The 27,637-nt window shown below is 38.6% G+C and overlaps 1 protein-coding gene across 1 annotated transcript; it reads right to left on the reverse strand.

Moving 5' to 3' along the window:
* Positions 1-1,581: 1,581 nt before the first annotated feature.
* Positions 1,582-27,637, reverse strand: si:dkey-206f10.1 (adenylate cyclase type 8). The gene is made up of 21 exons (XM_012867330.3): positions 27,271-27,637; positions 23,994-24,206; positions 22,041-22,775; positions 20,202-20,351; positions 19,910-20,040; positions 17,068-17,179; positions 15,234-15,361; positions 11,537-11,695; positions 11,200-11,434; positions 10,915-11,085; positions 10,728-10,828; positions 9,513-9,714; positions 9,043-9,135; positions 7,349-7,509; positions 7,145-7,226; positions 6,841-6,999; positions 5,883-6,029; positions 5,637-5,729; positions 3,870-3,984; positions 2,712-2,914; positions 1,582-2,169 (listed from the first exon to the last, which is right to left on the reverse strand). Exons 2-21 carry the CDS (start codon positions 24,168-24,170, stop codon positions 1,954-1,956), a joined length of 3,570 nt encoding a protein of 1,189 aa, XP_012722784.2. The 5' UTR covers positions 24,171-24,206; positions 27,271-27,637; the 3' UTR covers positions 1,582-1,953.

The following is a 27,637-nucleotide window of genomic DNA, read 5'->3' on the forward strand; positions in this document are numbered from 1 at the left end:
CAGAGTTACCTCGGCTCTTCCCGGCTGCTGTTTTGATTAAGGCTGTTCTTTCATTCAAAAGATGTTCTGTCAGAGGTTCAATGCTTTGAAAACCTCTGACACTGGCTGTTCAATATTATTCTATATTACAGCATTTAAGGTATTCAGATAAAAGCAGTATTTATACTGAGGTAAAACTACACCTGATTACACTATGGTAATTAGGTTACTACTAAAGATTGCATTTAATTTTATCTAGGACTATCCTAGTGAAGGGGCTATGTACAAATGCAGATTTTGTTTTGCATGTTGTTAAATGTTTTTATATTGAGAATCTTCTGTATAGATTCTGTAAATCTTATCTGCCATTATTTATCTTGTATTATAAACCCGCTAATACATATATAATCCTTTTCATAACATTCCTGTGCATTCTGTATAATCTGTGCATATAGCTCCTATGTTTATATTTATACACAACATTTTGTAGTCCCCTACTATTACTTTTTACTTACACATACACTTATAAATAATATTTATATCCTGTATAGCACTTCTGGATAGACGCAAACCACATTTCGTTGCCTTGTACTTGTGACAGTGCAATGGCAATAAAGTTGAATTCTATTCTATTCTATTCTATTCTTTGTGGTTGTAGGGGTTTAATGTAGTTTGCATAGTTTCACATTTATTGGGTTTCCTTCTCTTTGTTTCTATTTCTTTATATTTTAGATAATCTGTTCTTTCATTGACATTTTATTTATTCTACATATTTTGTTTTGTTTCCTAAATAATATTTTTTATGCTGTTTCACATCTCTCACCCAAATGTATATATATAAAAAATTAAGAGCTAATCTACACCTTGGGTCCTTAATTCATTATCTGTTGTCGTATTTTACAGGCATTATATAGAGGTGACAGGACACTAAAATTTAAAAATTCATTCATACCAGCGAGTGAGCCATCAACCTGAATAGAAGATCGCCACCGAACCCCGCGATAGATCCAGCCATGACTACTAGAGTGCAGAAAAATCGATCATGCGGCACGTGTGTTGGGTTGAAATCACTGTTTCCCAAAGTAGAAAATACAGAGCTTCTTACCTCTTTAGGTTTATTTGTGTTGATAATCAACAGATCTCTTAAAAAAAATAAAAATAAAAAAAATGTAAAGGTTTCACAGGAGTCTTACTTAAATTAAGTCAGTTTTGTTGAGGAAGCCAGAGATAATTTCCACATGAGGGAACATTTGACACTGATACTAACTTGGAAGTAGAATATAGATAAACAATGAGTGTAATTTTAATAAGAACAGCGAAATAGTACTACATTATACATTCAGAGCAAATTAATAATGTAATTATAGTTAAATAAATGCCCATTTGTTTTGGGCTATTTTATTGGATGAAATCTCTTTAAAAAAATGGGTATCTGTAAAAGGAATAGACAATTTCTTTCTTTTGCATAAAGACCAGTAAAATGTGTATTCACTTATATTACAAGAGGAGAAGAGTAACATGAGAACTTTTAATAGATACAAAAAACAAGAAACCAAGCAGCAGATAATGCACGTATAAATACATCTTTACTGTAACACTAAATGGGCAGAGGACAATGAAGTAAATATATATTTCATAGCTTAGGCCATTTCAGCTGGTTTTATAGAGGTATTCTGTGTTTTGGTATAAAAGTCTGTCATCTTACCAGAGTGTCGTTCCAAAAAAATGTGACAACATATGGCTTTTCATTAACCACACAAAATGGCATCAAGAAAAATATCAAATCCCTCAAGTTCATCTCAAAGCAATGTTCATAGTCCGCTCTGAACCTTTGCTACATAGCTGGAGAAGTCAGAGAGGTCTTCCCAGTCAGGATGACACAGACGAAAGCAGAACAAGGGTTTTTGGCAAACTTTGGCTCTGTCCTGTAAACCTGGAGGAACAGTATTTGCAGACCATAACTGCATGCAGCCGTCAGCATGGCAGTTTGCGGGGAGTTAGACAAAAGTTCCCATTGGCCTCTCTCAACTTCTCCTTGTGCCTGGCCTGGACGAGACCATGCACCACTCCGGCCAGGGTCATACGACCTCCCCCACGGCCCCCTGGCCCCCTCTCTGCTCCAACAGAGGCCCTCTTACTGCGGATGGTGCTGATTAAATATGTACGAACTTTCCCCCGGCACTCGCTTACCTAAAGTATAGAGGGGAAATAAAACATAAAGGATCCTCTTTAAGTCACAGCCAAGGCAGTTTAATGAATTGCATTCATACAAAGTTCAGACCTAAATCTAGTTAACCATGTCTTGCAAGACTGAACTAAACCATTGTTCACGTACACCGCCCATCCAGTCTGGCCAAGTTTAACCAATTTCTACAGAAGAATGGACGATAATTTCAGTCTAGACACGCAAAGATGGTAGAAGCATACTTAGAAAAATGCAGCTGTAACTGCAGCAACAAGTTCCAACTGAGGAGGGCTGAAAATATATACATGACACATTTTAGAGTTTCTATATAAAAATAATTAAACCCAAGCATCTTGGTCTACTTTTTGTTGGTTTATCCAACAAAATCCCCCCAAAATAAAATTAAGTTTGTGTTTGTAAAGTGCAAAAACCTAAAAGAAAAGTTGTATGGACACCACTTTTATAAAGTTCTTACTGGGAATTGAAATATCATACGTAAATCTAACTTTTAAAAGTATTACTATCTCCAGGGTTCACAGAATCTCACCCCCTTAATGAATATTTCTCCTCGAAGTTCAAGGACGAAGCCCCATTCGGACAGGATCTTGCGGGTGGCCTCCGGGACTTGGATGCGGCCGCTCACACCTGTGCTGTCCATGCGACTGGCCAGGTTCACCGTCGATCCCCAGATATCATACTGGGGCTTGGTGGCACCGATCACCCCTGCAATCACCGGCCCATGGGCAATGCCTGGAAGAGTCCAATGTCGATTAGACGTTCAGTTTTAGGTTTGTGCCAAAAAGACCTCGCCACAGGACATCGCGTCTGTTGGCACAGAGGCGATTTAGTTGTATTATCTCCTAAACAACTAAATTACCCTCCCTTGGACATTGGACAGTTTTAATAGAAATCTGGTGTCCTCTGAAAAGTAAAAATGGGTCATCACTTGGTCTTTCAGCTGGACACTGATGCCAAAAAACATTTAGCTAAACAAGTTTGACCTACAAACAATAAGCCATCTTCCAGAACCATCTCAATACCCGGGCCTAAATCCTATAGAAAACCTTTGGAGTGAGCAGAAGAGAAGAGAAGAGACCACAAGAGAGGAAATATTATTAGAGGAAAGTGGGTGTTAAATCAAGTCAAAATCCATTTTTTTTTTTTTTTACTTCAAAAGCACATTTGAAAAACTATTTGTTTAATCAAAGTGCAGCACAGTACTAAAACAGATCAAAAATAATAAAAAAGAGACTGTAGGAAAATGAAAGAGAAACAACAATTAACCGATTCCCACTGCTTAAAAAGCCACTGAAAATAAGTGTGCTTTTAAGAAATGCTTGAAAACAACAAGGAAATAAGCCTGCCTAATATTTAATGGCAACTTGCTCCATAATTTTGGGACCACGGCTAAAATGTCCTGAACCTATCAAAGCTCCAGCCTAGTTTTTGGTCCAACCAAGAGAAGCTGGTCACCTCATCTAAGGATCCTAGGAGAATAATAAGGTTGAAGCAAGTCAGAGAGGTACAGGGGAACCTCGGTGACTTGACTAAATAAAGAAAAAACAATTTCCCCACAAAGCCTTCTGATTAAATTTTTTTTTTTAGTCTTGGAAAAGATAAATTCATTTTGGGGATTTCCTCACAGTCTCTCCCAGGGGTTCCAGTGAATACGAAAGGAGCGACATCTCAGAGCTCAGTCACTTACCCACACGGAGCTCAAAGTTTTGGGCAGAGTAGTTATTTATCTCTCTTAAGACCTCCTGCATCGCCAAAGCAAACAGCACCAGCTCACTCAGGTGATTCCACTCATCCACGGATCCCTAGAAAGAAATACAGGTGGACAGTTTGATACTGGCCTGTGAAATCAAGTCATGGGCCAGAAGAAAAAAGTTTCATCTAATATGAAAAGTTGGATAGTTCACTAAAAAGAGCTTACACACACTCATAGTTTGATAATGTATTTAACCATTTTTATTGAAGGAGGTGGATAGACTCAAAATACATCATATATAGAGTCAATGATAAAAAAATAAATAATCCATTCCAACTTTCATGGTCTGACTGCAACATCTGATTCGAAATGTCCCTACTAGATGAATGAAAAATTATTAGGATGTTCAAGAACAATCCAGGAACCACTATGGCTAAAGAATATCCTAAACTGGAAGCTGCTGGAACACCAGGATCCACAGTGCAGTCAGCTTAACGTCAGCATAGACGGAGAGAGGGTGCCAACCAAGAATGAAGCGCCTGATCCAGGATCGACCTCTTCAGTCTTGACTAAAATTTTCCATCTGCCCAAATGGTCCAATCAAATACCTTTAAAGAAATGTTGTATGCCATAAGAGGAGACAAAGATTGAGCTGTTTGGTCTCCATTACAAGAAGAATGCTTAGATGAGTCAAGTTAGGGTTTGGCTACCACCACCTTAAGAAGCATGGCAGAGGTGGCATCCCATTGAGGGCTTTCTTCACTGGCATTGGTGCTGGTGCATTGCATAAAGTTCATGGCATAAACTCCTCACATCATATCAGTAGCTATAAAGTTGTAAAGTTGTACATACTGGGATGTTTCAACAGGACAATGATCTCCAATGCACACCAAAGCTGATTTTAGAAAGGACTTGCTAATAAATTTCTAACCAAACATTACCGGGGTTGTATATATACAAAGTAGGGCTGGGCGATATGGATTAAAAAATAAATCTCCGATTTTATCATACCAAATCAGATTAATCTATTTTTTTTCTTCTTTTTGTTTCATAAAAAGAAATTAAAGAAATTATTTTAAAACCTTGCTTTTTATGTCAAGCATTTCGTCAGGGAGTTGACCTGGATTCAAAGTGCAACTAAAAACAAGCTGTGAAACATGCAAAACAAGATGGCAGCCGTGCCAATATAAACAATGAAAATATAACAAAACATTTGCTGATAGTGGTATTACACATTGAGCTAAGAACAGGCTTCACTGCACTTGTGAACTTCAAACTAAGTTAAAAAAAAAAAAGTAAATAAGTAAATGAAGTACCTCGTATTATGGTAAAAAAAGTTTCCACTTAACAATATTTTGACAATAATTTTGCCTAAACATATATTCAGCATCACATGATGTTCTCTTCATGGAAACCCAATGAGTGTATTGGCAAAATAAAATCCAGTTTTTCCAAAAATGAAATCTTAAAGAACTGTAAATTCGAATGAATCGATTAAATCGATTTATCGCCCAGCCCTAATACAAAGTGAAGGTAAATTAGTATGCCCAGTTTTTGCATTATTAAAACGCATCCATGTGGTATTTTGCATTATCAGTCAACTATCCAAAAAATATTTAACTCCCTGTAAAAGCAGACGGAAATGACTTTCAGGCTAAATAAAACTCATGTTTTACTATAAACAGACAGAAAGTCTTCGTTCACGTGAAGTTGGTTTCCTGATTCTCTTTTAGGTGAAACCATGAAACTGTACAATCTCACCTGTTTATTTGGAGCCAAACCAGACGCTGCCATGTAGCAGCTTCCTACTGTCTTGATCTTCTCCACATAATGGAAATAAGATTCCTCCAATAGCTTGTTGGAAGAAGTAGACAAAGAAGCAACTGCTTTGATTCCTACTTTCACAACTCTGATTTCTATACTTTATAATGACGTATTTATGTATCTTTTTGCCATACATACAGTAGTGAAGCACAGTAATGCAGCAGTCTTCTGCGTCTAGCTCACCTCATCGAAGCCGGCTATGATCTCATTCAACAGTCGGAGACAGTCCACCCCTTCATGTTTGACCTCTTTCTGCTCAACGTAATCGTCGAACCCGACAACAGAAGCGAACATAACGCCCACTTCATCGTAGGACTGAGAATAAAGCTCCTACAGAGACAATCATGAGAAATATATTAATAGAGATGCACTCATTAAACAGATAGAAACTTGAAGTGGCGGGTTTCCCACTGATTGGCTTTTTTTTAAATTAATTAAGCGCATCAAAACTATGACATCCCATCATTTTTGGTGTCTAAACACATCAACGCATTTCAAGTTACGCATATTTCAATGTATGTTTTAGGGTGTCATGAACATCTCACGATTAGGAACTTAATTCAATTCAATTAAATTTTATTGATATAGCGCCAAATCATGAAACATGTCATCTCAAGGCACTTTATAAAGTCAGAATCAATCATATTATACAGATTGGTCAAAAATTTCCTATATAAGGGAACCAGTTGATTGCATCAAAGTCCCGACAAGCAGCATTCACTTCTTCTATACGTTAGAAGAAGAATTTTAAATTCTATTCTTGATTTAACAGGAAGCCAATGAAGGGAACCTAAAATTGGAGAAATATGATCCCATATTCATGACATTATGAGAATAATGTCATGATTCCTTCATTTTCTGTTTGATTCAAAGGTACTGCTTCTGCTGCACATGTTTCCCCCACTTCTCTGGGAAAGTATAGCCCTTAGAATAATAATAATAATTAAAAGAAAGTCACAGGTGGACAGAATCGGAACAAGCAGGTCCGACCTAACAGAAAACCTGATATTGGTATCGGCCAGGAAAAGCCTGACTGGTGCATCAACAGCACGGTTATCATTCAGTACTAACCCCGGCTGTTGGGTCACAGAATGAGCCACCAAATGACTGATCAGCCTCTTCAAAGAGACGTCACCGTTACCTCATCGTGTCTGCTGCGCTCCAGGAAATGCTGTGCGACATGCGAGGGCAGGATGTTGTGCAGCAAACACTCGTTGTGTTCTCGCAGCTCCCTCATGTCCTCCACCTCCTGCTGGGCCTGCAGACGCCACAGGAAGTCCAGCCTGGCGGTGGCCTCCCACTGGAAAGCAAGAAGATGCAGGAGGCATCACCATTCGCTCGGGAATGCTGGTTGGAGACATGAAGGGGACGCTTACTCAGCTGTGTGCTGGAAGATTAAACAAATTGAATGGTTCCAGCAGAGGAAGTAATCCATTTGTAAATACCTGTCGCCCATTGTAGAAGACAGCTACAATAAACATCGCCATGAGAAGAATGGAAATGCCTTTCCTCCTGACATAGTGGGATCTGAAATACCGGAGAGCGACAAGTGGGAAGTTGGATTAATAGTAAAATATCTACAAACTCATCTTGCTCTCAAACGGACCGCATCACTGACAAAATGTTAAACGCCAGCAGTGAACCCTGACCCGTGCTGGACGTCGTTACATGCGAGCGTGACGAAGGCGAGGTGGATGAGGTAGGAGTAGACGGCGACCAGCAGCAGCAGCACGGCCAGCTTCAGCAGCGAGTTCAGGCGCAGGAACACGGCACACGTCACCATGGCCACCACGCCGCTCAGCACAAAGATCTGAAGGGACAGGAACGTGGCAGAGAGGGCGGCCATTTTTAATTTGCATCCATGCTCGTCGGCTCTCGCCACACTCCTTGGAAACTCGGATGGAGACGTTAAGTATCCTCGAAAGAATTTCCTTTTCTGTTACACTGGAAAATGTAGAAAAGTTCAACTATGATAAAAAAAAATAAAAAATTCAGTGTGGAACAAATTCAACATAAGAAAATGCATAGACAGATTTTAATTTTTTTCCTTTTTTCCACAAAATCAATGCACTGCAAAATCGGAACTAGAAATTAGTAAAATATTCTTTAAAATTAATGTATTTGTCCTTGATTTGAGCAGGTAAATAAGATGATTTGCCAATGGAACAAGATTTTTGCACTTAAAATAGGAACAATTCATCTCCATCATCTTATTTTAAGTGCAGGATATCTAATTATCCTATTTTAGGGGTCAAAATACTCATTCCGTTGGCAGATAATCTTATTTACCTGCTCAAATCAAGGATAAATACACTAACTTTAAGAACATTTTACTTATTTTTAGATCCGTTTTTGCAGTGTGGAACCACTATTAGTGGCACCCCTAATAATTACACCTAAATAAAAGTAACTATAGCCTTTTCGTAATATCTTTATTTGTACTAACTAACTCACCAGCCACTAGGTTGAATGACTTTTATTTTTCTGGCTGGCACTGTGAGTAGGATGGAAAAGACAGTAAAAACATCTCAATGACTGCTGTGTTACCCTCTTAATAACATATATACACAAATAACCTTTTTTTATATACATAACCTGTATAAAGAGTAAGTTATTTATTTTATTTAGTAACTAAATAAAAAAACCTCACTGCAGCAAAGTCCAGAGGCCCCAACACTACATGCAAACAAATGGTATGATTGGTACATGCCAACTGATTGTTTGGGAGGCATGACAGGAAGACAAATAAATTAAACTTTGCTGTCCTACCATCAGAAATGTTAAAAAACTGACAGTGACACTACTAGGAGTTTCACTGGAACTGGTAAAAAAAAAAATCAACTAACAAATTAACAAATAATATCCATTTGTGAAACGTTGTTTTCCGTAAAACTAGTATCACTTTTGTCTTTTGATGGAAAGCCCATTGTGTTGCTCTGTGCATGGAGCGCACTGTACAGATCAACTTAAACTAACAAACACTTTGGTGGGAGCTATGGAGAAACAAAGGCTGAATATGTGGGGAAAGCAATTCATGCCTGCTGTTAAGTACAGGGGAGGATCTGTGATGCTGTGGATCTGTTTCTCTTCCAAAGAAAATGGAAACGTTAGAAATAAAAACATGATCTCCTTTAAATAGTGGGAAAGTTTAAAAAAAGTTCTGGTAGCCTTTGCTAGGAGACCAAAAACGGGTCACCTCTGGGTGTCTGCAGAGACCTAAATCCACAGTGGTGTGAAGTGAAAAAAGTGGAGTAATGAGAGAGACAATGTGCCCTTTATGAAAATGTTTTACCACAAAACAAAAATTTGAATCAGGTAAAAAATGGAACTGGTCTGTCTCTACCTCAGGATAAGTGCAGATGGTGACTGAAAGTGAGGCTGTGCTCCTCTTCTCCATTATGTCAGCGTCTCCCGTGGCTGATTGGACACACCAGACCTGAATGCAGCACACGACATAAAAGGATTTTCACTATCAATCATGTCTGTAAATTGTGTCTGAGTCAGTGGCAAACAAAGCAAACAATTGAACGGTTCATCTAATCTTTGGCCACATGGTGTCAGCAACAACCAAGCCTTAATATCACTTTGATTTTTATTTTAATGGCCATTCTGCTCTATAATTGTAACAATAAAGACAAAATAAAGTTAAAAAAAATGCATGTTTTTAGGCTGTACACTTAAGCAAAGTGATTTTTTTAGTTCTATAATAAGGATCCAGGTTAAATTTGATTAATAAAGAAAGCAGATGGGACGCAGCAGATGCACAAAGAGTGCTTTAATTTTCACAGACCCTTGTGTTGTTCCAACTCTCACCATGTCAGTCGAAGCCAGGCTGAAGTTGATGATGATGGCTGAGAGGGTGAGGAGGTTTCGGGCGCTTTTGTTTTCGTGGATCCAGCAGCAGAACTGCTGCAGAGCTGCAGGAGTCCACTTGAACTCCTCAGCAAGGGCGAGCAGCAGCAGCAGCACATAGGCAAGAAGAAAGAGGGAAAACTGGAGGAGAGCAGGGAACAGTCTGCCGGGCGGACACCCAGCGGGGATAAGAGGGAAAAAAAATGGGGGTTAAGGACTGACATTTTTTTTAATTCAGCATAGAAAATTCTTTCACTTTGTTGGCACACTGGATGGATTTTGATGAATGTTGCCGTGTATTTTATGGATTTGAACTTCTGTTTCCCTCTACCTGTTTAGATAGTTATGCATCTTTCAGTGAATTGTCTCAATACACACTGATTATTACAATACAGTAACCCTTTCTTCGTTCCTCAGTAGTCAAATTCCCATTGTAACAGCAGCAAAGTGATAAAATAAATAAAATAAAATAAAAAAACACCTCAACAACTATGACAAACATGCAAGGTGGAAAATTTATGCACTGATAAATAAAAAGGAAAAGAAAGTAAATCTATGCAAATTTAGTTTTTTTTTTTTGTATTTGTGCAAGCTTTGTCCAAAAGTATGGAGATCAGGAATGATCAAATAAATAATAAATAGTTGTTAAAGTTTAGTTTTTCCGTAATTTTTCAACTGACACTTAATTTCATGTGTTTTTGGCCATTTTGTTGCTATATGTGGTGTTTATCTATCTATCTATCTATCTATCTATCTATCTATCTATCTATCTATCTATCTATCTATCTATCTATCTATCTATCTATCTATCTATCTATCTATCTATCTATCTATCTATCTATCTATCTATCTATCTATCTATCTATCTATCTATCTATCTATCTATCTATCTATCTATCTATCTATCTATCTATCTATCTATATGATCCTTTTCCATGCTTTCTACATGAAATTGATAATTGATTTCTTTTTTTGGGGGATAAATTAAAGTATTTTTAGTTTTGCTCGTGCCTATTTGTAGTTGTCTTTTTCTTGTTGTTCTTTTATTTTTTTGGGTTAGGGGCGGGAAGAATGTTATCAATTAGCCGGTTAAGTATTCGGGTGCTGTGCTCTACTTTTATATTAGCCTGTAGCTTTAATTCTTATTGCCTCCTGAACAACTCGACGTCTTCCCACCTGGGCGTAGGGATGACCGCCTGGGCAGCCATGAGAAAGAGGAGCAAGATGAAGGAGCAGACCAGGTTGGAGTTAAACATCTCATCTCTTATCAGGCAGAACTGAACAAAACAAATAGATTTATTTTAGTTTATTTAAATATTTATTTAAACTGATTATGACCGGCAACCATACTGTACGTGCGTACCTTGTTCTCTATGTGCGTGTCTTTGAACACCAGGGTAAGTGCAGTGATGTGCTCGTTGTGCATCCGCTCACTGCTTCGAACCTCGATGGCGTGTTTGATGCGTCTGTTAATCTCTCTGGAGGTGCACTGCCATAAACTGGGCAGAGAACCATTGGTGAAAGAGGCCAGAATCTGTAATGGAGAAACATAAAAAAATTTTTAAAAAAATTCTCCAAATACAGACATGCTGAAACCTGAGCACATAAAAGCAAACTCTTTCTTTCTACGTTGTTTCCCTGCACTTACACTGTTCGTATCAATAGCATGGCCAAAAGGAATCTCTGGGTTCCAGGTCCGAATGCTCTTCCGGGCTTTTATGGGCTCAGGATGGTCGTCTTCATACCATTCCTCAGGAGGGCGAATAAGGAAGGTGTCAATGTTGTGTTTTCGAAGAAACTCATTCCTGTCACGGCCATGGCCATCCTCTGTTTCGTATGTGGTTCCCAAGCAATCCAGGGTGGCCCTCGAGATGTGGATCCGTCTGAATAAGTGAAAAGAAATTAAACACGACAGCTTACCGATCATCTCATCTCAGGTCGAACATGACCGGGTGTTTCTCTGTACGTATTTAAGACACACCCACCCAGGTATTCCTCCTGCTTCCATCATGTTGGCGATGCTCACGTCCCAGGACCAGACATCGAACTGCCATTTCTGCAAGCCCAGCACGCCACAGAGGACGGAGCCAGAGTGGATACCGATCCTCATTTCCAAGTCAAAGTTCAGCTGCTTCTGGATGTGTCTGGCATTATTGAAGCAAGTAAGCATTTTAAGGACACTGTACCGATGCCAACAACTATGAAATACATGGTAAAACATCACTTTATGCCATCTCCCTAGACTATAAACATCACGTGACAAAGAAGCCCCATTTTTGTTGCTCTTAAAAATGGGAAAAACAAGTTAACCTATTGTTCAAATATAGAAGATATGTGCAATTTTTTTCCATTTTTAATGAACATTGCGCTTATGTCCCAGAGGTTCTGAGTTCAACTCCCACAGACTGCCACTCTGGATCCCTGAGCAAGACCCTTAACCCCAGATTGCTCCCCGGACGCCGCACAGTGGCAGCCCACTGCTCCCCAAGGGGATGCAGAGAACATATTTCATTGGAATGTACACTGCAATGACAATGAAGATTATAAAACAAATAAAACAAAGACAAGAAACTGGTTATTCACCTAAACCTGCCCATATCTAAAGTCAGAACAATGATTAAAAACATTAAAACAACAGGAAGTGAGTCAAACAAAGCTGGTCAGGGACCCCGGTAATTCTTGATACCATGTTTGCATGGTAGCAAGAAAAAAAAGCTTGATTGTCAGAGAACAGTGGCATCATGGGGTTCGCCAAATCCCCATGACTAGACGCCACATACGTGCGAACAGGTTGATTCACTGGAGTTTATTTATACCGTATAGCGCCAATTCACAACACATATCATCTCAAGGCACTTAACAAAGTCGATTCTGTCAAATCATACATACAGATTGGTTAAAAGAGTTTTCTATCTAAGGAAACCCAGCAGATTGATCGAGTCTTTGACTTGCAGCATTGACAAAATTAACTTGGTCTCTAATGAAATCGAGGAAGCGTCTTGCTGTCGGAGCACACCACAAACAGCTCCATTTCTCAACAGTTTACTTTCCTTTATTACAGTCTAAAAAGGTAAATATATACTTTTGCACAAAAATAAAAGATACCAAGTTTTTTACCCACCCGTTAATATTACATTAATGGGTAGAAGGGTGTTGATATTTGTTCATATTTGTTCCAGAACAACTGGAACAAATATGAAATTATAAATAAAGCAGTTGTTGCCTTCTTGGGATTTTTTACAGACTTTTTTTGTGGATTTTATAAAGTTTTAATTTTAAGTCTAAGCTTGGATCATGTTTATGCAAGGCAATGTAGCGCATTTGAGCAACAAAGCATTTTGTAAAAAATGTTTTACACGATCAAAGCAAAGGAAAATAAAAGTACATTGCTGTGCCATAAAAAGGGGAAGTAAAGTTGGATGACAGACTGAAATGAATGATGTTTCAGATAATAGTTTAAATACAACAGTCCAAGACAAGTCTGTACATTTTTTTTGTTTTTGTTTTTTAACCTTGATTTAAAGAATTTCAGGGTTTCAGCATTTTAAACAAGGTTGTTTTTCTTGGTGTAAAACTTGGGAAAACCTACAATATATACAATAATATGAACAGAGATATTGATATTCCTCATGTCCGATCCCCAATCCTCATGTTCAAGTCAACATGCATTCACTCAGGGTCTAAATGAGGTGTGTGTAGATATATTTTATGTTAATATCAGGTCTATTGCTTACTCAATACTTACTCCCAGGAGGTTTATTGCTTTAATTTTAGGTTCCTGTGCAGCTCTGTTTGTGTTTTTTACATTTTAGTATTGTTTAGTTTTTAGTATTGTTTGCATTAAATTAAAGTTTAATAAACCTGCCCATATCTAAACCATGGGGAACGGTTCATTCCTCATGGTCTTCTGCCAGGTTCTGCTCCCCTCCTGTCCCTGTCAGATCATTGCTCTCTCTCCCTCGGCTTAATTACCACTGCACTTTCCACCTGTGCTAATTGATCTGCTTTTCCCTCTGTCTCCTCCACTATTTATTCAGCCAGTCCATTCCCTTCGTTATGCTACCCCTGTTCTGGTCTCCATCTGATCCATGTTTCATCCGCCTGCTTGTAGGTCCTGCTGTTTCGTTATCGATAAACTGCCTTTCACCTTGACATGCGGGTCCCAACCTCTTGTCTGCACTGCGGTTCATTTCCAACCCTCATCATTATGACAAATTGGACTTTAACTGGGACTGTTTGCACTGGTGACCTGTCCAGGGTGTACCCCGCCTCCCCCCAATGACCGCTGGAGGTAGGCACCAGCCCCCCTGCAACACTGCACAGATATGCAGGTGTGAACAATGAGTGGATGGATTCTTTGGCCAGATTAGATCAAGATAAAACATTAGAGGACCCTATAAAAAGATGCAGGTTCAACCAAATCAGGTTTTTCTAAAGAGAACAGACTGAAACAAACTGGACATTGTAGATGGCTCTACTATATGAATTTATTAGGCTGTTTTAAGTCCCAGGGTCACAGACTCTGAATACGTGCGCGTTCATGTAAAACAAGGTGGAAGTGAACTTGAGAGGATCTGTGACAATTGGGAGTCATCAGCCGGCAAATGCATTGATTACACTTAGTAATATTACAACCATATTGTTAAAGTATGAATCTATAACATTTTTCAGTAATAATTAATCATTTTACTGTCCCTGTGTGTAACACTCTGAGCTGTTTTGAAATGTCCTTGCACTAAAAGGTTCCCAAATATAAAAATGATTTGGTCCAAATGGCCGGAGATGGTATAAATGTCCAAGTTAGGGTTAGGGTTAGGTATTTGTGAATTTAACAAAATGATACAAGCAATGTGAGAACGGATATGAATGTGAGTACACGATACGGATCATTTTGGAGAGGATGATTTACTGGTGAAGACTGACGAGGAGATGTTTTCAGAGGGAGGTCTTTTACCTAAGAAATGCAGCTGAGGTTAATCTTCAGCTTTCAACTGGAACAAACCTGAGAATATTTTATCACTACAGGTTCTTAGGGATAATTTATGGTGATATCTTTCCTTATACACATCCGATTAACTAAGGAATACATCCATACACTGCCATCTGTTTCCTTTTTTACATTCTACTTGTTTGATACATGTTGCTTTCAAGGTCTTGATTTATAATCAAGACAAAATTATCCGTATTACCCACCAATAGTCATGGAATAGGGTCCAGGTGGGTCTGGCATTAAACAAAAGATGAATATGTGTGCAAAAAATATAAAGTGTATAAAATATAAAATGTAAACAGTTAAGAATGGTGGACAATGGGTAATGCTGTGGGCCTGTTTCACTTCCAAAGTACATTTCCTAAAGTACATTTTTAAAACAAATCTGGTTAAATAAACACCAAAACTGATAATAACTCAGCTGTAGATATTTCAACAGGATGTTGATTCAAAACATGTGACCAAGTCAAAACAGAAATGGTGTAAAAGACATAAAATCAAGCTTGCATGGCCAGACATCTTTAGCAGGGTTGCTATTAACTGTGGTGGGGTACAGTTTTGGTCAAACATGCATTGAAATATTTCATTTTTCGGTAAACCAGAATTTGCGTTTTCATGTTTTCTGAAACAAGCCAAGAACATCTAGATTTTACATCTACTCTCTCTCTTTATATAAGTACATAAACACTGACCGTATTGTGCGGATCATTGCCAGACCCATTTCTACACAGTGACGTGCGTGGGCAAGCTGTGGCTCAGGCACTCCAGAAACACAATAGTAACAGTCTCCCAAAATCTTTATCCGCAAGCAGTGGTGCTCCTGTGATGGGACATGAGAGAAGAGCTCTTTAAAATACAGTCTGTAAAAATTATGTGTCATTTAACCGCATATCTTATATACACTCATTAAAAAAAAACACCTTTTAAAAGCCTGTGTTTTTGTAAAATATTAGCCGTTATATTCCGTTTAGAAAGACCTACTAAATGTGTATCATAATCACAACTGAGCATTTCGACTGCTAACTTCATTGAATAAAGAACTTACTTATTTTAACCAAAAACAGTTTCTGGTAAAGTGAGACTTCTTGTTTGCGCACAAGCTTTGTTATTTTAACATTATTTTCTGCTGAGCTTATTGAGCCATTTGGAGGTCTAGTAAAAGTACAGTAAACAGTAGATATTGTCATTGGATGTACTTTAGTCTGTTGTAACACACTGTATATACATCAACTGGTTTAAGTATTGGCTACAAGTTTAATGTCGAAAAAAATATATATTTAGAATAGTTTCTTCTCCCTGAATTTGTTATTTTGTAATGATGTTATTCTTTATTTTAGTCTTTAAAACTACCAGAATTTGCACCTAACTTTATATTTGTGTCCGTTCGATTACATGATTTAAAAAATATTAAAGCAGATGGTAGCATTAGTTACTCAGAACTTGAGTAGCCTTCTTACAAATATGTTTTTACTCTTTTGAGTACATTTTTGACTGACTACTTTTTACTTTCACTTGAGTAAAAATATATTAAAGCAATGCACAAAATGCTAAAAGTCTCAACAATCATTGCTTGCCTCTGCAATTCTAAATTGCACAAATGTATCTCTCTTTGGAGGTGTGCAAGGAGGAAACTTTTACTCTCGAAGTAAAACATGAAGGCAACACTAAAGTTTGTCATGGAGAACACAGACATGACCAGGACTTCTGGAGTAACATTCTTTGGAATCATGAGACTAAAATTTATTTATTTGGACACCAGAACAGAGGACATGTTTGGTGTAAACCAAATACAGCTTTCTTGGAAAATAACCTTTTATACGCTTTGAAGTATAGCGGAGGAAGGGTCGGGGTTTAGGGGCGTTTGCTGCAGGAAAACCTGTCAAGCTCACTATCATAGAATCCCCCATGAACTATACTGTGTATCAGTGGGTTCTTGATAAAATTGCAAAAAACATCTGCAGAAAATGAAAATTGGGCGGAACTGGACCCTGCAACATGATAATGACTCCAAACATACCAAGAAATCCACCAAGGATTGGCTGAAAACTAAGATATGAAATGTCCTGGGATGATTCAAAGCCTGTGTCTGGATGTCATTGAGTTGTTGTGGGGGGGGGGGGGACTCGAAATTTGTTGTATGCAAGACAATTCTCAAGCATCTTCCAGCTGTAAGAGGTAAGGATTAAAGGGTGAGGCAAACTTTCCTTATGGCCACGTCAGGGACTGGTAAAAATTCCTACAAATAGCATCTCAATGACGTTGTTACAACTGAGTGGGTGACACTAAATGCTACAATCTGCTACAACTTTTTCTTTTGGTTACACATCTTTGTTTATCTATTGTTTAATGAGTAAAAGAAAGATTAATATTTGTTGATCACTTGCAGTTAAATCACTTTCTTTATAGAGATAAAAAAACTAGTTTAGACATCAACATGCAAACACTTCTTTAAAAGAAGTGAATGTTCAACAGGCTGTCTTACTATTTTCCCATGACTGTCAAAGTGAACGATATATGGGTTCTCACCTCAGCTAGTCGGTCAAAACGTCCAAACAGCTCGTTGAGGGTTCGAACCATTTCCTGGGCTGACAGGTTTATGGACAGCTGGGTGAAGCCCTTAATGTCTGCAAAAAGGATGCTACGGAGAAGACAGAAGCAAGAATAGTGCATGTTTCTGTGAATTCAAAGGACTGACTGCTTACCCGAATTAGAACATTTCAAGGAGATGTTGCTCTAAAGCAGGGGTGTCAAACTCATTTTGGTTGAGGGGCCACATACAGCTCTATCTGACCTCAAAAGGGCCACACGAGTAAACTCATTGCAAGATTAAATAGAACTAATAAATGTGGACTTGTTGTTGATTTTTATATTAAATTAATTTCACTTTTACACAATATATTATGAATAACCTCAGCGTTTTTAAGAAAAGTATGTGTGATTTCAACAATACTTTTACTCAGTTAAACATTTACTTGTGCATTATGCATAAGAACTGATCACAGTGATTATACAATGTTGAAAAATGTTTATTCACATTTTTTAGAACTTAAAAACACTGGCCTACATGACAAAATACATCAAACAGATAAAAATTAAGAAATGATTTGAATTTTTCCACACCTGAAGCTTAATCTGCTAATTAAAACACAGCGCCCCTCGTGGACAATGTAGGAACTGCATATTTTCAATTAAACGAAGTACATGTTCTTTTCAATAATTGTTTTATCATTCTCTTCCTTTTATCTCTTTCTTTCACCTTTTGTTTTTTTTCTTTTTGTTCTTCCTTTCCTCTCCTACTTTCCCATTGTAGTGTCCATATTATTTGAGATATTCCCCACATGAATCATAATGAAACTATTCACATTCATAAATCAAGCGGAGCACTATACTGCTCCACTTGTGAAAGTCAAATCTGATGAGCTCTTTTTGGCATTAAGACAACAATTATTATTGCCACATTGCCAGACAGGACACTGAAAAAAAAAAAAAAAAAATTTAATTTTTTTTTTTAAATAATGATAATGCATATAGCCACAGGGCCGGACTGAATTGTTCGGCGGGCCGGAACCGGCCCGCGGGCCGTATGTTTGACACCCCTGCTCTAAAGGGTCTAAAAGTAGCCTGATAATTTTAAATCTGCCTCTGGGGAATTATCTGTGCCGTACTCTCATCCTTTTGGTGCTCTTGATCTATCTGCTGCTGTTCCTGGGCAGCACTCCCTGATTGTGTGTGTTTATGAAAAGCATACGTCTAAAAGCATAAGTCTAAGAAAAGATGCACCTCATCCTAAATCATCATCAGCTCCTCCACCCAATGTCAGATTTTAAACATTCCCCTCTAGCCATCTTTCTCCACCACTGCTGCTTTCTGCATTTTGTTCTTCTCTGTTATTTACAGTTAGCTAGTTCTTTATCTCTGCAGCTACTGGGCTGTCTCTGCTGAAATCTGCCTGCAGTCGCAGTAGCTAATATCGGTGATGTGGCTGACTGCTCAGGGCGGCACAACTCGGGTGGCGCCAAAAGAGGGAGGTAAATTACTTTCTGTTGCACCCCTAATGACTTGACTATTGATTATTTGCACGTTCAGGGAGAGGAAATGTGTACATACGCTGATGACTCTGTAGTTGGCTAATGATTTGGAGATAATTTAAAGGTGCTGCATTCAGACCAAACAGGATTTGAGCGTGTGGTTTACATGCAAAGTCTGAAAGGGCCCGCAGGACATTTGGCGCGGCACGTTTTGTTGCAATTCGCATTTCGGTTACGATGAGTTTTCGGATTCAAGCATCTGACGCGTGTCCAGCGCATTCAAAATGGCAGACACGATTTGAAAATGTGAACTTTTGCAGCCAGGTGTGGAGTGTCAACCAGTCAGAGACACTTCGCTATGTGATGTAGTGGCACAATTTCCAACAGGACGGAAGGACCAGGAAAAGCCGGGTGGAGGTCAAACTCATCGTCACTGTTTGTAGCCATCCTATCATCTATGATCAGTCGAGCTATTACCGCAGAGACAGTAATAGAAAGGACCTTTCCTGGAGGAGGATTTGCGAGGAAGCTGGGATCTTGGTTATTTATCAAAACTTTTAACATAATTCCCCGTATTTGAGGAAAAGAACAGGGTAGCTCCTCCCAGCGCACGTCAGAAGCGTCTGTCTACACTTTGCTCAAACACCTGTCTAGAGCATCAAAAACACTCTAGAGGCGCGTCTGACTTCAAAGTCCAAAAGCGTCTAAGTTAAAGCGCTTGATGCCTTTTTGATGCTCAAATTGTGTTTGGTCAGAATGCAGCAGAAAGATGTCTGGACCTCAGTTTCCCTTTGCCTAATTAAAAGTCTTACAAATTTAGATTGGTTAAACCTTAATAATTAGGCAATTTTGCACTGTTTCACAGTTTGAGATTTATGAAACGTTTACTCCAGAAAACATAAAAAAAACTACATTTTTAAGGCATTCTTGAGAGTGTATCACTTTAAACTGAAACAGGTGAAACTCTTTATATTTGTCTAAACCTCCTACCATGAAATCAGTATGCCGTAATTCTGTGTTTAATACGTTTCATGGGGAACAGTTGTTTAGTAGAATTGGTTTTGCTGGGTAAGTGGATATGTTTTCTGTTCAGTGTAGGGCACCAAAAAAAGGGTCTCGACAAATGCTAAATAAGTGAAACAACCACCACTGTTTGCCTGATTTCTGCTTTTGGTTGATCGATTCTCTCATGGCCTTATAAAAGATGATTACCCTTAAATGTTAATGTGTTTTGGTTCATACTGGAACATATTTCAGGGTCGGTGGTATTCCAGAGGTCCACAATCTCAAAGGTCATGAATCTAAACCCCTCAATCACAAATATCTGTGAATGTATGCACCTGACGTCTTTATACTGGTGGATGTAGATCTTATAAAACTCCTGGGGGTTCAGTTCGTTCTCCATGGAGCTCATGTCAGCAATCATTTCCAAAGCAACAAAGCGAGGCAGGATCGACAGGACCAGCCGCTCCTGTCAGGCAACATCCCAAGGAAGTAATCAGTGACTAGCAATTCATGGACAATCAAAGAGATAAAGCCTTGGTAAGAATTTTACTTCACTGAAGAATTGATAATGACCTGAAAGGTTGGATGAAAATTCTAATTTGACAAAGCTTTTATGTCACTACGAACCTGTCTTTGGTTCTCTTGCTCGAGTTTGAGACGGCCCTCGACGCAACGCCGTGTCTCCAAGAAGACCTGTCGCTGGGCGTGGTCCGTCAGGTAGTGGATGAACAAGCCAGCTGTGTTCATACCCGCATACAGCAGGCCTTTGGCAAACACCTGGATCCAAAACAGTTAAGGGACATGTTTGCATTTAATTTCAAACATCTAGAACACTTGGGTCCATAAGGTCTAACAAAAAGGTAAAAACCAAGACATAAAGTCTTGGTTTTAAATGTTTATATTATCACTGTAAAGTTCCTCAAATGTGAACACTGGTATTTGATTGTGAATGTGAAAATAGTAATCCAGTCCATCTGGAAGCCAAAATGTAATTTTATGACCACTATGGGAAAGCATTAATTTTTCCTACAATTGCAAATGTACAGTACAATATTTAGAACCAGTATTTCACCTTAAAATAGGAACACACTTGTTGATGGTAAGACCAGAGTGAGTCTTGGTTTGTTAATTAAGTAGAGAAAGTAGAATTTGATAAATAATGTTTGTTTCAGGCCTGGGATTGGCACGTTCAGTGACAATTTTGTTCCATTGCACAATCTCATATTTACAGTTCTTTGCAGAAGAAGTTATAGCCCTTAAAGTATTTCACGTTTTGCCATGATATCCACAAATCTTATTGTAAATAATAAGGATTTCTTGCCATAGACCAAGACAAAGGAAAAAAAAAAGAAAATTATACGCAATTATTAACATTAAAACAAACATTAAAGAAGTGGTACGGATTTGTCTTCAGATCCCTGAGTCAATCGTTTGCAGAATCAGCTTTCGCTGCAACTATAGCTGCCAGTTTTTAGATACCAGCTGTAAACAGAAATATTTGTCCATTCGTCTTTAAAAAAACATCTCATACTAATTGAGACTGGACAGAAAACTTCTGTGAAGATCAAAGTTTTTTCGACAGATATCCTGGTAGATTTTGGTCTAATGTGTAACTAGGCCAGTGAAACATTAGTTCAATTGAATTCCTTCTCTCAGCAATCCTCCACTCCAGTCTCTAGTCTTTTGCAGCCTATAATAGGTCTCCTTCAATAACTTTCATGTCTTTAAGTCCATCCATTTTCTTCTGAACTCTCATCAACTCAAACTTGAAGTTTGGAAGGTCATGTTTTGGTAGGTTAACTGCTGTGTCGTACTCTTTCTATTTAATTTACTAATTAGGTGAGTACTGAAGACTGTAGGGAAAAAAGACTAAATTTAGACAATTTCCTGACATTGAGCAGCAATAAAGCAGATTTTCCTCATAGATTCCAAATTAATTATAGCCAAATTGGACAATTTATCCGACAATTCAAAATCCCTCTTTCAACATTAAAGGCCACTGATGTTTTCTTTTATTTTTGTTTGCATTATTTTTACTAATTTGTTCTTATTTTATTGTAACATCATCTTGGGTGTTCTAAATTGTGACTATTTCTACATTATTAATTATTAAAAACAATTATTATAAAAAATAACTACATGCAAAATCACTCAAAGCCTCTCAGATTTATATTTGTTAACTAAGCGTGGATCATTTTCCTTGCATTGCTCAATTCATCAATACGTTGTGTTGGTCTGTAACTAAAAAAATAGACTGATGCTTGGTTTTTAATGTGATAGCATTTAAAAGAGTTCAAGGAGTAGGAATGCTTTTGCTCCATTTTTTTCTGGGTCTGTGCTTCACCTTTTGTCACCGCGTATTTAAAGTGTTCAGTTGTTAAATCTATTTTATTTAAGCCCCTCTAGATCTATTGCCGGTAAAACCATAAGAGAAACTGGAACAATTTGGAGATTTGATCTTCTCACCTTATTCAAAAGCAAAGCATCATTGTAGTAGAGCCATATCTCCATCAAAATGTGCAGTATTGGGGTGAGGAAGCCCGCACACAGGGCCCATAGCAAAGGCAATGGCAGCAGGGTATATGTTGCAAACAGTGTGAATAAAATATACCATGATGGGTCTTTCTCTAGCCCATAAGCCAGACCTCCTAGGATCTGTGCCGTCTGTGACAGCCAACTTGCAAGCCCAGCATAATGGAGCCACTGTGGGGACATGGAGTCCTTGCAGGTTAACACTAGCATGCAAAGACCTACAGCCAACGCCATGAAGAAGCCAGTCAAATAGCCACGCAAACAATCCGTGACAGCATCCGGAGCCAGTGCCAGGTACAGAACCAACAGGTGGAGCTTTGCCACTGCATCAATCACATTGGTGATGGCCAGAGAGTTCCTCCTCTGCTGGGAGGAGTATTGCTGGTAGAGCTTCTCCAGATCACGGGACTTGAAGGTGTGCCCCAGCGTGGGGATGTAAACGCTGTGAACCGTGTTGCACCAGTGCACGAAGAAGTCGGCGTCGCTGGTGTAGTCCTGTGTGGAAGCCCTGACGCTGCCATGCGTGCTGGTGGAGGATCGACTATGGATTCTGAATGTGGAGGAGCGCCGCTTTGTGACGCCACGGGAGGCCTTGCTGCGGATTTGTCGGTTGATCTCATCTATGTAGGCGTCGGTCACAAAGATTTTGCGAACAGGTTCCACACCCACCTAATGTAAAAGGGAAACCAGCAGGTTGTAATAGAAAGACACTTTATTGGAGACAAATACAGGACTGTCTCAGAAAATTAGAATATTGTGATAAAGTTCTTTATTTTCTGTAATGCAATTAAAAAACATGAAATGTCATACATTCTGGATTCATTACAAACCAACTGAAATATCGCAAGCCTTTTATTGTTTTAATATCACTGATTATGGCGTACAGCTGAAGAAAACTCAAAAATCCTATCTCAAAATATTAGAATATTTCCTCAGACCAAGTAAAAAAAAAATGATAACAGCAAAACAAAATCAAACATTTGAAAATGTCCATTAATGCACTCAGTACTTGGTTGGGAATCCTTTTGCACAGATTACTGCATCAATGCGGCGTGGCATGGAGGCAATCAGCCTGTGGCATTGCTGAGGTGTTATGGATGCCCAGGATGCTTCAATAGCGGCCTTTAGCTCATTTGCATTGTTGACTCTGGTGTCTTTCAGCTTCTTCTTCACAATACCCCACAAATTCTCTATGGGGTTCAGGTCAGGGGAATTGGCAGGCCAATCAAGGACAGTAATGCCATGGTCAGTACACCAGTTACTGTGAGAATCTTATGTCGTCTCTTAACCACTACCATACTTGTGATTTAGTTTACTGAACCAAGCTGAGTGTTTTTCAAGGCTCAGGAAACCCTGCAGTGTTTCGAGTTAATTAGACGATTCAAGTGATTAGTTGAATAGCCTACTAGTATACTTTTTCACGATATTCTAATATTTTGAGATAGGATTTTTGAGTTTTCTTCAGCTGTACGCCATAATCAGCGATATTAAAACAATAAAAGGCTTGCGATATGTCAGTTGATTTGTAATGAATCCAGAATGTATGACATTTCATGTTTTTTAATTGCATTACAGAAAATAAAGAACTTTATCACAATATTCTAATTTTCTGAGACAGTCCTGTAGAATGGGTTTTTATTATTTGCATCGTATTTGGTCTATTTTTGTCATACTCTGAAGAAAGAGTGCATAGATAACAGACAGGTTTTCACTATTTTAACCGTAAAGCATGGTGGTGGCAGCATCATAACGAGGCTCTTGTTTACTATGCCACTTAAAGTGGGTGAAATAGTGAAAAAGTGGTCTTCAACTTCAACTCAAATCACCAACCAGACTGCGGAAACTTGGAAACAGAAAAGCTTATGCGTGGATGTAAGAGTGAATCACCTGAGCGCTGAGCTCCTGTTGGGTAATGATGTGTTTCACTGCGTTCTGCCACAGCATCTTTTTCCGCCTGAGCCCCGGCGACAGGGTGGCGTTCAGACATGGAGGCTCGTGCAGCTCCATTGGGGAGACCTGCCTGGTGTCAGCGAAGGTCACCATGGCGAAGACCTCAGCTGGCATCAGCTGTTGGGCTCAGATCAGGAGGAAGCTGCGGACCTAAAGGGTTTTAGGAGGAGGAAGGGAGAAACATAATTGTCAATCAGAAGGGAACAATATCAACATGTAGTCTCAAAACCCTCATGCTGTTTACTTCCCGTCTCCAATAAAAAAAAATGGAAAAGGTTATTTTGCTGCAACAAATCAATTGCATCTGCAATTTGATGATTTGCTCAAAGCTGCTCCGTGTACTTACCAAACGTCTTGAGAAAAAAAATTGCTTGAATTTAGAAAAATATTCCAATTCTACAGATCAGAAAAACTGAAAGACCTCCAGCATCAACTAAAGCAAAACATATTTGAAAGCCGTGGATCTTTTTAAACCCACATTTATGAACAGAGAAGTTTGATTTTCAGGATGTTAATGTGCTTTCTTACATGTTCTTTCTAACTCAGACTCTTACTTAACCTTTCTAATTGAGTTCAGGTCAGTACTTAGCCTTAGATATAGAGAGGAATATCCTTTATTCTTAACTACTCAGCAAGTAGGACAACAGTGAGTTGCTCTCTTGCTGAGCAGTCAAATTTATAGAATTGTTTTTTGAAACCTAGGCATTGTCCAAATACAGATTGCTTAATGTTGGTAATCTATCCCAGACCCCATACAGCAAATCCATGTTTCACAATGAGGTTCCTAAGCGACTATTCAGTTTTCTATGTTTCATCAATAGGCAAAAGTACAAAGCTTTGTCTTCTGCATAATTCCCCTCAGTGGACATTTTATGGTGCACTGTAATGATTTATTTAAAAGTGGACTGATTATACAATATTTTTTGACTTATTTTTCAAAAACATTATTTAGGTGCACAACTTAAATTTTTCTTGGGGATTTCTCTAATCCACTCAGGTTATAAATGGCTAAACTTTCACCGTCAGATGATAGAAAACTGGTTAAAGTATTCAGGACCAAACCCAGGTACCACCAAACCTGTCATAAGGTGGAAACATCTGGAACACCAGTTCAGTGAATCTAGTTTCACAGCCAGGGACAGAGAGGGTGCTGTAATACAAAATCAACACTTGTGAGCTTGCCTGAAGAAATGTGTCTCTTGAAATGCCTTCTAGTGTCTATTTAGGCGTTTGAACCCAAGAATATTGCACCAACTGTCAAGCATGGCAGTAATAGTATCATGCTGAGGGTCTGATTTGTTGCAAAAAGTTGGCGGGACAATTTAAATTGAGGACTGCCACAAGATTTTTAATGTTGTCTCAAATATACAGCTGTCTGATTGAAACGTGGACACAGTTGGATCCTCCAACAACACAATTTCCCCAAACAGACATTAGAACTGGTTTTGGGGAATGGCTATCGCAGGCTAATCTTAAACATTTCTCACAAGCAGAAAGATCAAATAATGAGCCAGAATTAAGCCAGATGCTTGATGATACAGCAAGTGTGTGGATGAGGTGAAAATGTAACCAAATATTAATGGGAGTTGTTAAATATTATATGAAAGTACAGATTGCTGGAGCCGCTGAAAGCAGTTACTGGAAAGATGACAGATGACTCAGAAATTGTTGACGTCAGAGAAGTGACATACTGGACGACATGAAATGATAAAAGACAATGGATCAGTTATCCTGGAGACAGCCTGCTCACTTCAGAATATGGTGAGACATTCTCCAAAAAATGTCATGCGAGGAACACTGATGTCATTTGGGTACACTCCCTTGCGTGGGAGTGTACATTCTCAGTTTTATAAAAGGCTGACGTAACCCTTATCCTGGGCTCTTCCTCATTTTACCTTTTTCCTGGATCATGATCAGAGCCCATGACTGAGCTGTACCATTTCTCTGGCTTGTTTAGATTAAATCTGTTAAAGTTTCTGTTTCAAGAGTAATTTCTTACAAAAGAAGTCATTAAAAAAAGAAGACCGCTCCTTTATGGTAAATGAATCGGGAGGCCTGCCAACAGGGGGAGGTGATGTTTAACAGAATGTATGTATATACAAGAATAAATCTGCAACAAATTGAAACTTTCTTGATTTACCAAATCATAGAAGTTGCTTACTGTATCTTCGTTGCTACTTGAAAAAGAAAAAAAAACCAAGAATATTTTGAAAGATTCCTGTCCCTTCATTTCTGAACAGAGCTATACGATTTAAAATGTCGAAGCTTTACAGGATTCCTATCTCATTATTCCTTGTAATAGATCCTTTTACTTTGGTTTTTCACTTTAATGATACTTTCAAAACTGATACACATAGTGTTGGTACTTACAAATGGGTGATGAAGGAAATTAAATTCTAAAAATGAGGAGGTATTAATTATAGCTCAATCTTAGCTCAAGTTATCATTTAACCTCTTAAAACTTGAGAACTTTAGTTTCAAGATAGGCTTTTAGACCCAAAAAAGTCTTAAAAGTTCAGTTTCTCTTCAAACATATACGTTTAGTTAATTGTCAACCTCATTTACAGATTGGTTAGGAGAAAGAAAAACCTTGGTTGGAAGCGAAACCGATATTGTTTGAGGCATCAAAAAGCCTACGTTTAGACTAAAAATATCAGTTCTTAAGAGGTTTTCTACTAATTGACATATAGTTTGTGAAAGTAAAAAGAATATTATTATATACAATTTCTGTTTAAGTTGTTATAGGTTTCCCGAGGTAGACTTGGGCGTGCAGAAAGAGCTCAAAATAACACTTGGTTGGCTCCACATGTTGACAAAGCGTGTGCCAGGAGGACAGCAGCTTCCAGCTAAATTATCTGGTGGCCAAAATTAGCCGTGAGCTGGTTTATGCAGAGTTAAACTCCTCCAGGTCCTTCTGGCTCTTCGTGCCTGCTCTCCAAGCCTCTAAAAGTCCACTGTCACCAGCCTTCTTCTCACCAAGATTATGTGTCCGCACACACACACAACAGACTGGACATAAAAACCTAAAAGCCTGTTAGACAATTAGACAAAAATATATAATAGTGGGAACAAGCAGAGATAGTCTTAATTAATCACTTTGAATTGTCCTACTTAAACCTGTCAGAAACCAATATTATTAAAATTAACTTCGAAGTGCGGTCTACTATTTTTCTGTGTAGTATTCTGTGTAAAATGCGTCGTGCAGAGTACTGACCTCTCTTGTTTTGCACACCATGCCTCCACTCCTCAAGTCCAGCATTTGTCCCAGGATAGATGCATCCAGTTTGTCATGTTCCACTTCTGCCGACTTCATTGCACAGCAATCGTAGTCAGATATCATAACAAAGATGTTAAACATGCAAATAAAAGAAAACAGGCTAATCTTAGAGTGGTCCCCGCGGTGATGAGAGACTCCGTACTAATGTAGAGAGTGAGCTATCCTCTCATCAAAGATGCGTGAACTCCCTCTCGCTGGATTGTAGGTCACCACCTGGATGCTTTTGAAAGCAAGTCAACAACTGCCGCAAAGCGGAGCTGCAGAGTGAAGAACGCTAAGAGGATTAATTAGTCAGCAGCCACTC

This window comes from Fundulus heteroclitus, chromosome 15 (assembly GCF_011125445.2).
Source record: "Fundulus heteroclitus isolate FHET01 chromosome 15, MU-UCD_Fhet_4.1, whole genome shotgun sequence".
NCBI classification, from domain to species: Eukaryota; Metazoa; Chordata; class Actinopteri; order Cyprinodontiformes; family Fundulidae; genus Fundulus; species Fundulus heteroclitus.